Source organism: Peromyscus californicus, unplaced genomic scaffold (assembly GCF_007827085.1).
Source record: "Peromyscus californicus insignis strain IS unplaced genomic scaffold, ASM782708v3 Scaffold_7__1_contigs__length_154581171, whole genome shotgun sequence".
In the NCBI taxonomy this organism is placed as follows: Eukaryota; Metazoa; Chordata; class Mammalia; order Rodentia; family Cricetidae; genus Peromyscus; species Peromyscus californicus.
In genome coordinates, this window is record NW_026294595.1 from 46,250,575 (window position 1) to 46,265,240 (window position 14,666).

Sequence of the window (14,666 nt, forward strand, 5' to 3'; positions counted from 1 at the left end):
CCTGGTCTACAAAGTGAATTCTAGAAAGGAAGGAAGGAAGGAAGGAAGGAAGGAAGGAAGGAAGGAAGGAAGGAAGGAAGGGAGGAAGGAAGGAAGAAGGAAGGGGCTGGCCTCGGGATATCAACTGAACATGACATGACAAAATGTAATAAGTTTAGGCACACACCTTCATATCAAGGCTGGATGAGGCAACTCAGTGGGAGGAAAGGGTCCCACAAGCAGGCAAAAGAGTCAGAGGCAGGGTGTTTCAGGACAGGGTTTCTCTGTGTAGCCCTGGCTGTCCTGAAACTCACTCTGAAGACCAGGCTGGCCTCGAACTCAGAGATCAGCCTGTCCCTGCCTCCAGGATTAAAGATGTGTGCCACCACCACCCAGTGAGGAGGGGTTGTTTCTATCTCATGAACTTTGAGGGACATGTAAATCATGGCCGTCTTTTGTAAGAGTAATCCCAGGTGGGCGTGTTCAGTGATCTATAAGTGACTGTTGTATTCGTTTTCTACACAAATGGTAAACTGACTCCATTTACTGGCTTAAACATTTGATAACCCACAATTTATACGAGTCAGAAACCCAGGTGTCACATAGCTGGGGTCTCTAAATCCCTCACAAGGCAAGGGTGAAGGACTGTGTGTGTGTGTGTGTGTGTGTGTGTGTGTGTGTGTGTGTGTGTGCCATTATAGTTTGCTCTTCTTTGTCTTTTCCCCCATGGCCTTACCTTCTTCCTCCTCACCCACTCCTGCTATTCCCCTGCCTCCTCCAAGACAGTCTTTCCTCCAGTTTTCATGTCACATGTAGTCCACTACTCTCTCTTACTCCCCCACCTCTTCCTCCCCTCTCAGAGCTCCCTTTCTGTCTCCACTTTCTGAATCTGCATGCTTGTGCATGTGTGTGTGTGTGTGTGTGTGTGTGTGTGTGTGTGTGTGTGTGTGTGTATTTAATATTTGCAATGTGACTTTTTCCATCTCTCACGTGGCAACACATGGCAGCCTGCTTCCCTCTGGATGAGTGACCCAAGAAAGCCAAAGCCAGAGCACTCAGAGAGGAAGCACAGTTCTCTGTGACCTCTATTCATGGTCTGTGTCTTAGAAGTCTGTAGCAGAAATCTTAAAAGTTCTTATTAATAAAATCAAACCTGAGCCAGGTATTGGGGTGAACTGGAAGATCAGAGAACCAGAACAAGTCACAGCTAACCTCACCTGGCCAACTTCTCAGCTGATCTTGTTTCCTCAGACTGGAAGCTTCTGTGTCCTCATCCCAATGGCTCTCAGCTGAACTGTGCTGCTAGAAGCCTGAAAGCTTATCCAGCCAAATGCTTAACCAGCCAAATGCTTCTAGTTTCTGGTCCTCACGCCTTATATACCTTTCTGCTTTCTACCACCACTCCCTGGGATTAAAGGCTCGCTTTCTGGGATTAAAGACATGAGTCACCATGCTTGGCTGTATCCTTGAACAGATGGATTTCTGCCTCTGGAATGCTAGGATTAAAGGCGTGTGCTACCACTGCCTAACCTTTATGTTTAATATTGTGGCTATTCTGTCTCTGACCCCAAATAAGTTTATTAGGGTGCACAATATTTCGGGGAACACAATACCACCACATCAGCAAGTGCAACCCTTACTCAAAGGACAAGAGATAGAAGTCTGGGCATGGGAAACACTGACATTTTTTAAAGATCCCTACCCTTGACAAACAAGGACCAAACTGCCTGAGACCCGTTCTTAGGCCATCTGGGGGATTCTGCTACTGGATGATCTTTATTGCTGAAAACGGATCAGTTTCTCTCATCAGAGCCCAGTCATTTGCTTCTGTTCCTTGGCCTCAGCCTCTTGGGTGTTTGCATTACAGGTGTGAGCTACACACTCAGCTTCTCAGAGTAAATCTTTGTCCTCTAGGAGCTAGCCAATCTATAACAAACAAACAAAGAGCGAAACCTAACTTCTCGGTTTTTCCCCCAAGCTACTACTGGCCTCCGCTGGCCTTTATGCCTCGGCCTCACAAGCAGGTGGGACTCCAGGCCCCAGGATCCTAAATTTTCCTTTTCCATTTTGGAGGTTGGAGGAGTAAATAAGCCCAGGGCCCTCCCTGTACATGGTAGTCAAGCATACGACACTGAGCTACACACCTTGTACCTAGAAGCTGATGAGTAACGACCTGTCAAAATGACTTCTGCTCTTGCCTGTGTTGTCTGCTGGGACTTATTCAGGCTTCCAACCTCCCTCCCAGCTTTTACCCATCTCTGATCTATAGAACCAGCCTACTCATGCTCTCTGACTAGATTAAACATACAGCTGACCCAGGGCCAAGAACCAGTCAGTACCCCTACTCAGAGTACAGGGGGTGGAGGGAGAAGGGAGAACAAGAGTTCTGAATCCCGACAAGATTAACCTTCCCCCACTCCCAACAGCCACACAAGTAGCCGGTTGTTTCTTTAATTGAGTCTTTTTTTTTTCCCTACCTTGGTAAAGGTGAAGGGTGCTGCTGGCAGCCTTGTCTACTCAAAGCAGAAAGGGAGGCCAGAGGAACGAAAGAGGGCGGTCTTCTTCCCTTCTAGCCTCAGGTGGGCCGGTAGATGAGAAACACATCTGTTGTTTCCTTACAAAGGGCAATGAAAATGCTTCTATCACCTAACTTGTCAATACACTAAGGATATTCTGGGAAATTCTAGGGTTCTATTGCATTATCAGGAGTTAGGATGGTTCATCTTTAATCGACATACTCATGGGAACTTACGATTTTTAAGAAACTTGACTGTCCTAGAATTCAACTGTATAGCTAAATCTGTCTCAAATGACTGACTAGGACTGTCATGATATCCTTAAAGCTCAGCATGCCAGTATCTGACTTCACAGTCATCAGCAGTAAGTATGCACTGGCTTTTTTCCAGTGTTGTGACGTTTACTCAGACAGGAACAAGTGAGACAGGAGAATGATCTGAGCTCCTAAGGTGGAGGGCCAGTGACCAGTGTGGAGCTATTTGTAAGTTCTGTAAGTTCCATGTTCAAAGAATTATAGCTTTGCATGCTCTTAGTCCTGCCCTTCCCCAGCACCCACAAGCCTAGTTTTCTCCCCTCCCCTGACAACTCCCCCTTCCCTCTGTGGGTTGGTGCTCAGCCACCTCGTGACCCACCCGCTTTCTTTTCTTTTCATCCGATCCCGAAGTGATCCATATGAGAACTCACATACCGCCCGGTATTGTGACTCGTGCCTGTAATACCAGCACTTGAGAGGCTGAGGCAGGAGGATTGCTGTAAGTTCAAGCCCAACAGACCGAACTAAATAGTGAGATCCTGTCTCAAAATAAAACAAAGCAAAACGAAAACACAAAACCTTGGCAGCTTCAGCCCTAACCCCTAGCCTAACAGACACAGGCCACGTTCTCTTCCACCATTTTTGCTCAAGCAAATTGTACTTATTGCTCCCGATAGACTCTCCAGAGAGGCCCCCTTTCCTTTCTCTGCACCATTTCTCCTGCAGAACGCCCTTTGCCCTCCTTCCACTTCACTTCCAGGTAAGTCTACGGCCTCAGTGCCTGTGCTATTGGTGCACACATGTGGCCTTGAGTTGCCAGTTCTCCTAATGGTGTGTTTGGGGAACTAACGGGTCGAGCACTGTTTGGGGCTGAGCATGCGTTCTAGCTCTAGTCGTCCTGCTAACAAGCCAACACAGCATTCAACAAACACTTGTTCCACTCCTGAGGCAGTCCTAACCTGAGGCATGCACAGAGTCCTACAGTGGATGATTAGAAGACTTGAGCTTGAATCAATATCAATGATGTCGTGAAACGTGAAGTATCCTGCAAATAGGTTATTTATCAAGATGCTGAGGTCACCATGGAAAATCTCTTCCTCCAGGAATAATTTGTTTTATTAAATAAAATGCTCAGCTGTGTACTGATGAGTTGTGAACGGGATGCGACCTTATTAATCAGGCCTAAAACAGGTGGAACAATGTGTGAACCAAAGATTATCTTCATTTTTCAATCTCACCCCCTCTGGTAAGGTAAAAACCGTCAAATATAATGAGGGAGAGTCTCAGAAAAACTAGGAGTAGTGACTCTCATTTTTTCTTTTAAGTTATTAAATATCTTTCTTTTTCCTTCTAAAGGAAGAAGATCCAAAGAACATAATGGATAAAGAGAGACGGAAATTGTTGATAAAACCGAAATTGTTGAGACTGCAAAGAGACATTGAGAAGGCCTCGAGAGACAAAGAAGGTATGTGATTTTCATACCACAGACCCAGGGCTGGCCTGGAACTCACGACACAGAGCAGACCAGGCCGGCCTCACTTCTGTCTCCTGTCTCTGCCCCTCCTGCACCCGGATACAAGCTTGTACCATTCCTGGCTTGTGACCATGTCCTTAGATGCAGGATAAAGGAAAGATAAAGGTTCATCTGCTTTTTTGGAGTAGGGTGGGGGTCCTCTCTTTCAAGAACTGCATAGTAAATTTAAGGTATGTTGAATAAAAGCAAAAAGTTTTTTAAAGTCAGGTGTGGGGCTGGTAGGATTGCTCAGTGGGTAAGGGCACTTGCCTTGAAAACACGACAATGTGAGGTGATCCCTGGAACTCATGTAAAGGTGAAAGGGTGCCAAGGTGTCCTCTGATTTCCACGTATGCTCTATGGCACACATGTCCACATGTCTTACACACACATGCACACACATATATACACACCATTAATAAAACATTTAGAGTCAGGGGTGGGTGCACACCTGTAATCTCTGCATTCAGGAAGCTGAGAGAGGAAGACTGCTATGGGTTGGAATCCAGATTGAGTTCCATAGTGACTTGAAGGCCAGCCTGGCGTAGAGTGAGACCCCCATCTCAAAAACTAAAATAAAGAAAACAAAAAAAGTATGCAAAGACACTTCGGTCCGTTTGTGAGAACTATCTAAGTAGTTCACTGCTATGCTTTAGAAATGCACAATTTTATTTCTTTCAAAGTGGCTAGGATGAGAGATGACTTGTGTGATGTAAACATGACTTGGGCATTTTATTTCTGTCTTCTTTCTAACATTTGAAATGTTATGACAATTACTCATGTTAAATCCCACGCTCAGGAGTCAGAGGAGTTAGCATGTGAAATAATTCCAAGACAGGACACACAACAAAACAAGCCCACATTTATAATGCAGCTTCTTGGAATGAAACACAAGATTTCTTTTGATGTAACTGGGAAACCAAGATAGACACTGCAGATGTAAAAAAAAAAAAACCAACAAGGAGGAAGAACCTAGCAGGATCCTGTAAACGTGGGGAATACTGAAATGGGCCAAAGGAAACTCAAAATCTTGTCTTGAAAAATCCAGTCATATTCTTTAAGCACCAGCATTCCTCAGATTTCATCCAATAAGGACAGCAATAAATGAACCGTATGTTCACTTATCATATCCATTGAGTAAAGAAAGCCCTGTGACGGCTACACAGAGAAGCCCCTCCTCCACCCCCACCCCCATGGTCGTGTAGGAAGTCCCACATGTATCTCTTCTAGCCTTCAGGATCTCTTTAAAGGTGACTGTTCCCTCCCATGCCCCACTGGGACTGGGTGAAAGGTGACCTAGAATGTGGTTTCGTTTCCAGGCCTGGAACAGAAGCTTAATGCACTCTCCAGCAACTCCTCCTTCTCTGATGCCAAAAGCCAGAAGGATGCAGAGGCTTTAATGGACGAGGTAAATATTTGCAGAGTGCATTTCCTGATGAAAGGGTTATTTTTAGAATATTTGTTTTTCAACCCACTTGTTCTGCTTGCCACTCCTTCCTCCAGAATCAGAACAACTGAGTGGGAGAGCTGAGACAGCCAGCTCCTCCGCGGGTTGTTGGAGGGATGTGGAAAACTCCTACCACCTAGAAATGTTTACTTTCCTTTCTGTAAAACAGAGACACCATTGTGTTCTAAATAGAAGTCTCCAAAATAGATGCATTCTTTAGTGAAACCATAGGCACTTTGACCCTGACAAGTGACTGAAGTCCCCAAATCATTGGCTTGCCATTCACAGAAACTGATCCTTGGAGTTGGTTCTGCTGGTCATGGAAACCTGGAATGTTACTGTTCCCATCTGCAAAATGGGAATATGGATACTATACCATAGAGCTCTTTGAGGATGCGTTGTTATCCAGAAAATGCCACCGCAGTGCTCAGAGGAGCTCAAAATCTGATTGACATCTTGCTTGACTTGATGATTATTTGTCTTTTATGGTGGTGGGATAGTATACACACACAGCTGTTTTGTTTTTCACTTTCAGTATAATGTCCAGTAAATTATGAGGGAATATTCTCCCTCCGTTATGAAACGGTCTTTGTACCGGGTGATTTTGCCCAAGGTAAGCTAATATCAGTATCTAATAATTCTGAGCACGTCTTAGGTCTACCAACCTAAGTGGGGCTGTTCAGCGGGTGGGTTGAATGTATCACATCAATTCTCAGCTAACGTTGGGCATATCGGGATGCTACCTCACCATGAATGGAGGTGCAGCTAAAGTTGTTAATACCATTCTACTTTCCATTTTTCCTTCAGATGACATCAGAGTCCTTCAAAAACAAAAAGATAGGTCTATAATCAGGAGGAAGGCATGGAGGTGTGGCAAAGGCTTCTGAGGAAACTATTTTAGAAGCAAATGTTTGGAGGAATTTGGGTGGGAGTGGGAAGGTGCTGGAAGAGGGCTGGTGCTGTGGTTTGAGTGGTGAAAAGTGGGCTCCTGTTAATACAAGAAGAATCCAGGGAGAGCAGACATTTTTAGTAATGTCTTGTAGGACACAGAAATCTGGAGAACTTTCTTACCTAACCTAACTCTCTTGAGGAAGTAGATATCTAACAATTCTACCCAACTTGGGAGTTTCAGCAGTGGTTTGGTGAAAGCCGGCAGATGCAGCCATGTACACACACACATGCACACGCACACGCACACACATGCATATATGATAGATTTCCTTTAATGGGAAGGCTGATGCAGAAATGACCCAAACGCTTTCTGTGAAAAGGAAGGTCTAAACCTGTTTGCTTGGGAACGGAGATATGAAATACTGCTGCAATGACATGTGGGTATAATTTACAGAAAATCATAAAACCCACTCTAGGACATTTTTTTTTTTGTTGTTGTGGCACAAAATGTTCAATGAATGAATTCAATGCAAATGACATTTACCAAAATAAAGTCATAAAATGTAGGGCACCAGTGTCTTCGGTTGTCTTCAAACAGAGTCTTGCTGTCATGGTCAGCATCAGACATGCATTAGCATCATTTGCCCACAAACTAACCTAACTCACATGGAAGTGAAGAGAAGAGTCAATCCCTGAGCTTGTGATGTCTGTGTGCAAGCTCGAAGCTTCGAGTGGTGGACGCCACATGCCACAGAATTCCCTTAGACAAGCTTCCCCTTGGGGGAGAGGGACACTGGTGGTGTAGACAGATGTCGTAGTATTTCGTAGTATTCAGGGACGGTACTCGGAGAGGAAGCTTGACTTGTTGCAGGTCTCCTGGAAGTGCCATATTTGATTCAAGAACGTTGGCAAAGAGGCATTCAGAGTGGATGATATCTGTAGACTCTGGGAGAGTGCTGCTCCTAAGAGAGCTTGGTGCTTTCTCTGATGCTTTCAGATGTGCCATAGCTGGGACCTAACACCAGAGGAATGGGGAGTTTGCCTTTCATCTTAGGCGAACCCATTCCTAAGCAAACTGTGCCGAGGCTTAGAGGCCGTTCCTTCAGAAAGTCACTTTCTAGTTGGACCATGACAGTTAGGAATGCTATGCCAGAGTAATGGAAAAGAGAGAGAAGGAGGGGGTGGCAGAAGGCCCTTCCAGTGTTTATTCTGTAATTTGGTTGCTCCTGACTGACCATCGCCTAAAAAGAAGTAATTAGAATATTTTAGTTCCAGGTCAAAGGCAGAACGGGAAGAGGCTAGGAACTTAAGTCACTCCTTGTCTTTCTGCTCAAATACCCCAGATTACTACTGGAATGTTGTTTCCAGTTTTGAGGAGCAGTGTTACTAAAACTCTGCTGGGCAATATAAGATGTGCCTCTTTAAATAAAAACAAACACAACTCCCATATATTGTGGTGGGACGTACTCGGTTCTTTCAAACTCTACCTCATGATTCTGAGAGTAATTACACTTATTTCTTTTCTTGATCCTCAGGGGGAAAAAATTGTCCAAAGTTGTTCATCATCACAGACTACCTAGAAACTTATCTAACTAGTTTCCTTTGCCCTAGCTACAGGAGTAAAGACTGAGTAAGACACACCAAGTCTTTCCCTCTACATTGTGTTAAGGGGCTTATCTTTTCAGTGTTTTTCACGTATATTCGTATGAACTGGGTGTGTATGCTTCTAGAACTCTCCTTTGAAAGGTATCCTGAGATTCCTTTATTCACTCAGCTGTGCCTCATTCTCTTGAAACTTCCTCACATGGCCATATGATGTGTCCACAGCACAGTTTGAAACTGGACCTTTTGCAAGCGAACTCCTACAAACTGTCATCCGTGTTAGCAGACCTGGAGCAGAGGCCGAAACCCAGCCATCCCTGCAGCGCCTGCATTTTCAAGTGGAAAGAAAAGGTAACACTGAGATCACTTGGAACATCTTAATGGGCTTGCCAGGTGGAGGGGCTTACAAGAAGGTCAAGCCTGAAAGCCCACCATGACTTTCTGGGCTGTATGTGTGTCCCAGGTTCTCACTGAGGTGATTATGATAAACTTACTTTTACCCTCTTGAGCACATTGACAGCCAAACCCAACTAAACACATCCTTTGGAATGAGACTAAATCACTCAAGTGAAAAACTTAGGCATTCTCCTCTCTCTTCATACCTTACTTTTAGCTTTACAATGTGCTATTGTAAAAATTTCTACTAACTTGAAATGTTGGTATTCCTACAGACCTAAACTGTGAGATCATATGCTAAGCATCAGGTTCATCTTAGCACAGTGTAAATGTACTCCATGGTACACAGTTTAACACAGTATATAAGGTGGATAGTATGAGCACAGTTTTGAAGGCCACCGCACACACAGGTGACTGTGCAGAGCTACACTCTGGGAATTGTTTTGTGGACAGCTATAGCTTGTAGCTAGTTTCATTACATTCAGAAGGGGGAAGTATAACAAACATCCAGTGACCAAGGGACAGTACTCTTTCTAAGGAGAGTCAGAAGCTCTAAAATGGTCTCAATCATTTTACTGGAGGCCCATGAAACTTGGATTTCTAGAGGTATTGCTGTGAATGGCCCATTCCAAATTGGAATGCAGGCTATGAAACAGAGTAATCATCTCATTCTGAAGATATTTTGCTTTTGGAATAAAAAAAACTTAAACACAGAAGGTCTTAGAAATATTTTGATTATTTATGCATCATCCCCATTAAACACACACACACACACACACACACACACACACACACACACACACACACACACACACACACCAAGGAATTGACATACAAAGAACAATGTTATATTTATAACACGGTTGTTTAAAATTACTTTTCTTTTTATAAAAAACTACTTGCACAGGAGCACTCTCACACTTATGTAAAAATATCCCGGCCTCTTTTGACGAAGAGATTAGAGAAAGCTGTGAGCAAGGCACCTTCTGGCGGGCAGAACAGTCCTAGCGCTTCACCTTCAGGTAATCCAGCGCCCAAAATAATTGCAGACTGTGTCCTCTGGGTAAAGTTCATTGCTATATTTAAATATGATTTCTAAGCCACATTTACCTATATTTACTAAAAGGAAATTTACCTCTCAGTTGAGAGTGATGAATTTGTTGGAGTCTGTAGTTTTGCGTACTAATGTAGAAAAGAAGGTAGAAAGGAATCATGAAGAATGCAAGCAGGGAAAACCGTTTTATAACATGAGAAGTTATGCATGCACGTGCCCACACATATATACATACACACATGTCATTGTCCCACAGCTACATACCTTAATCTCAGCTCTCCAGCCTTTTTTTTTATTAAAAATGGACAAAAGAGTTTTAACAAAACCCAAGGCATTGAGATCCACACAATCTACTCAAGTGTCACCAGTGAGTTTTTGAGAAGCAGTTCTCTAATCAACAAGAGATGATATACACAAGCACTCCAAATATTCCCCATCTCCACCTGAATGGCAAAGCTGCTGTGTTTTAAAGAGAAAAATAATGATATACACATGCACTCCAAATATTCCCCGTCTCTACCTGAATGGCAAAGCTGCTGTGTTTTCAAAAAGAAAAATGCAGCTACCACATTCATTACCTAGTGACATCGACTATGTTCACGTGGAAAGCAAATAATTTTAAATTGCCATCGTTGTTATTAGTATAATAACAGTAATTTCCTCTCCAGAATTATTATTTCCTGTGTTACAGTCTGGGTCTTGGTTACATAATATGCATAGTTTATACACATGCTGGGTATATTTTAGATGCTTACTGAACCAAGGAATAAATATTAGATAAAATTATAAAATTTTAGAGACAATTTAAACTATGCACCATATTGTTAAATGAAGAATTTTTTATTGTGTCCGTTTTGCCTGTTGAGTCCACACGGTAACTACAATTTCATACCCAACTCCAGCGTCTGGTGTGTCCCAAGGCAGCAACCATCTTTGCAAGGCCCTGTATACTTTCCAAGCCAGGCAAGATGATGAGTTGAATTTAGAAAAAGGTAAGACTCATTCTCAAATATTTTAATTGTGTTTTCATGTTGATATGCTTCCTTTGAATACAATTTTGTTTTACTGGGACAGCAGCAAGCTGTTCCTGGCTGAGGCTTACAGTCATTCTTCTTGGAATATAAAGTGTACTAAACTAAGGCTCGTGTAACGATAGCTAACCGTCATCCCATGTTTCTATGTGTCAGGCACTGTTGAAAGCATATCATTCAGTTATTATTCACAGACTCCCTGAGACAGACTATTTATTCCTGTTTCATAGCTGAGAAGAATGACACACAGGAAAGTTCAGTACTTTGACTAAAATCACAAGCAGGAGCAGTGCAGGATTTGAACTCAGAACTCAGTCATGCCCTTACCCACACTGCTACACTGGAGCAGAATGCCACTAATGGGAATTAATTGGAGATATAGCCCCACCTTCTTGTTATTTAGATGGTAGAGTTGCAGAAACATGAAGTAATGTCTCCCTTAGTATGACAGAAAGCTCTCGAATCTGAGTCCATTGATGCACAGATTAATGTTTGTTTCCCTATATCTTGGAAAAGAACCTTGAGCCACTCTAAAGGGTCAGGCCCCTTTGTTTGTGTCAGAATATTTCCCAGGGAAGTGTTTTCTGGTGGATTGTATAAACTGACGTTCTTAAGTAAGTACAAATGTCCAGCCTCCACTTTCTGCATGTCTCTATAGATGGATGTCCAAGCTAAGGCACAGACCTAGGAATGTGCCCATGAAAAAGGATTATGCCATAAGAGAAAGTTTATTATCCATGACCAGGACATGGCTTCCAGAACAATAGAAAATCAAGATGACAGCTAATAGTCATTCCTTGTCTCTTTTTTCTTTCCTTTTATATTTTGGTTGTTCAAGACAGGGTTGTTCTGTGTAACAGCCCTGGCTGTCAAGGAACTAACTCTCTTTGTAGACCAGGCTGACCTCAAACTCACAGAGATCTGCGGCCTCTGCCTCCCAAGGGCTGGGATTAAAGGTGTGCACCACCACACCTAGCCTCATTCCATGTTTCTGTGTCAGACACTGCTGCAAGCATATCATTCAATTATCATTTGCAGAACCCTCTGAGACAGATATTGTGAATCCTGTTTTATAGCTGAGAAGAACGGGGCACCGAGAATCTGGCATGCTTGCTTAGAGGGAACCCTCTAATTACCACAGGCTAGTCAGATTTCTCCTGGCAATTACTTTTCCTTTTCTATGAGTAAAAAAAAAAATACATTTCTCAGCGGCTACTCAAGAAATCAAGGGTCCGGAGTTTAACTTTCAAAGTTTACATTAAGCAATTATCTTGTTTGCATCAGTTCTCTATTGGTTGCAAAGTCCACCTATATTTTATATTCTAAGTAGTTCTTTTCAACGAAACATAGCACCAGAGGCTGGGGGAAAGCTGACAATAATATTGCAAGTTGTTTGTTGGAATTTATTTAAATTTCATCAAATAACCTACTGACTCGAGTAAATTCTTGAGAGAGAGAGAGAGAGAGAGAGAGAGAGAGAGAGAGAGAGAGAGAGAGAGAATTCAAAATCAGAATGAGCTCCCGTGGGAAGGAAGAGATAAACATGACAGGGAAGAACGGACGGTAACCATTACGGGTCCCTTCAGAACGGGACTGAGCAGGAAGAGTCACCAAGACAAACCTGGGAATACTGCTGAAGAAAAGCAGCTGCTGGGTCCTGAAGCAGGGTTTCTACTTTGATGGATGGGAAGCAGCCTGCTAGCCTTCAATGCTCTGATGAAATACTTGAGGAAAACAGGGGATGAAGAGAAGTGGGTTTTTGGCTCCTGGCTTTCCAGGTTTCGGTTTGGTTGGTTGTCTTTCAGGTCTGTGGAGAGGCCGAGAATTTTACAGTTGAAGGTTGCAACAAGGGAGAAAAGCCACTCAATCCTTGATAGCCAGGGGTGGGGAGTGAGATGGAGGGAGGGAGGAAGGAGGGGAAGGGGCCAGGAAACGAGATAACCTTCCAATGCAAGCCCTTCAGTGACCTTCCTGCAAACAGATCTTTGAATAGGCCATTCAATATGAATGCATTAATGAAGTCAGCACCCTCTTTATCCAATTATCTCTCAACAACACCACTGTCTGGGGACTAAACCTTCAACACACAGGCCTTTAGGGGACACTTCATATACAGACAATAATATGCATGAGGCTTAACTATATGCTGGGCCACCCATCAAGTTTACAGTTAGTAAGATCATGGTGACTTTCTTTTTTAAGGCAATAGAAAATTAGATAAGAACTGTATTAGGAATTCAGCTTTATTCAGATCCTTAAAATTATTATCTCCAAATTGATGTGTTATTACTAAAGTTATCTAAATTCATGAATGGAGGCTAGATTCCTATGTGAAACTGCCAAAAGACTGAATCTGAATGTGGCACAGGAGTTAGTGCAATTGTAAGAAAAAACTCTTAGTAGAGACACACTTCCAAGAGTCTAAACTCTCATGGCCACCAGCATGGATAACCCTTCAGGTACGGACAGCAAGCAAGAGTTTGCTGACAACCCACCCACTGGACACGCAGTGAGCCAGCTGCACAATTACACCATGATTCTGATTTTATGCAAGCCCGTAGCCTAGCTCCGTGGTTCGTTATTTCACTCTCTTTAGCATTCTCTGTATTGCGGCTGTTTTATGCAAAGCGCTCAGTAAATTTTGCTTCATCCGAATCAAATGCAGCAAGTGAGGTTACCAAGTAGTTTCTTGGATACAGAATGTTCTTCCAAACCCTCACCAACTTTTGCTTGGCCTGTGCTCCAGTTGCACAGAACCATCTGCCTGACTCAGTGTGTGTCCTCGCAGGAGACATCGTGACCCTACATGAGAAGAAAGAAGAAGGATGGTGGTTCGGCTCTTTGAGAGGGAAAAAAGGCCATTTTCCTGCCGCCTATGTGGAGGAGCTGCCTTCAAAGGCCGGAAACACAGCTACGAAGTCATAAAACAAGACCGGACACGTGGGTGGCCTTACATGGTCTGTAAACGATGTGGTGCAAATAAAGAGGACGAGTTATCAGCTTTGCAAGTTTTTGTAGCTAGAGTTTTCCTGCCTGGCCCACGGTCAAGGTAAATCTCTCTCACCTGCCAGTCCCACAGCCGCTCAGACCCGACCAAGTAAACACAGAGACTTATATTGGTTACAAACTGTATGGCCGTGGCAGGCTTCTTGCTAACTGTTCTTGCAGCTTAAATTAATCCATTTCTATTAATCTATACCTTGCCACGTGGCTCGTGGCTTACCGGCATCTTCACATGCTGTTTGTCATCATGGCAACTGGCAGTGTCTCTCTGACTCAGCCTTCCACTTCCCAGCTTTATTCTCCTCCTTGTCCTGCCTACACTTCCTGCCTAGCCAATGACCAATATCAGTGTTTTATTTATTGACCAATCAGCAACACATTTGCCATACAGAACATCCCACAGCACTTCCCCCTTTTTTTTCCAAAAAGGAAGGTTTTAACCTTAACAAAGTAAAATTACATATAATTTTGGAATTTGGGCGTAGCTTCTCTTACTACTTCCTGCTGGAGGGGGGCGCTGTATCTTATGGGGACACAAAGAAAATTTTAGGATTATGGAGTAGTCCATGAGGGTGTATCGTCTGAGTCAGTTGCCTTGAAACAGTTCTGGATGTTGAATCATCTGGGCCATGATGTCATTGGAGACCTTTCAGGGAGTCTTGGCTGGTCAAACCTGATGTATCTTAATCTGGAACAAATCCATAGCCTCTGGCTTTCTGTGGAAACAAAAGCAGAGTCTCCTTTCCAAAGCAACATATCCTTATATCCAAATTTTGAAGTCAAGGTATGTTTAAAATATACATTTTGGTTTAACTCAACATCTTTTACGATCAAATGTTTTTCTGCAGTTAAAAATCCCAAAGACGCCGGGCGGTGGTGGCGCACGCCTTTAATCCCAGCACTCGGGAGGCAGAGGCAGGCGGATCTCTGTGAGTTCGAGGCCAGCGTGGGCTACCAAGTGAGTTCCAGGAAAGGCGCAA

General features: G+C 43.4%; 1 protein-coding gene across 3 annotated transcripts in view; it reads left to right on the plus strand.

The window, feature by feature from the left end:
- Nostrin (nitric oxide synthase trafficking) overlaps positions 1-13,691 on the plus strand; it is a 61,968-nt gene extending 48,277 nt beyond the window's left edge. For all 3 annotated transcript variants that reach the window (XM_052725350.1, XM_052725352.1, XM_052725351.1), the window contains 6 exons: positions 4,106-4,214; positions 5,582-5,670; positions 8,428-8,553; positions 9,506-9,620; positions 10,555-10,644; positions 13,472-13,691. In XM_052725350.1, the coding sequence (XP_052581310.1) occupies positions 4,106-4,214; positions 5,582-5,670; positions 8,428-8,553; positions 9,506-9,620; positions 10,555-10,644; positions 13,472-13,608 (666 nt within the window). In that variant the 3' untranslated portion in view covers positions 13,609-13,691. The remainder of the gene's footprint in view (positions 1-4,105; positions 4,215-5,581; positions 5,671-8,427; positions 8,554-9,505; positions 9,621-10,554; positions 10,645-13,471) is intronic.
- Positions 13,692-14,666: the final 975 nt, after the last annotated feature.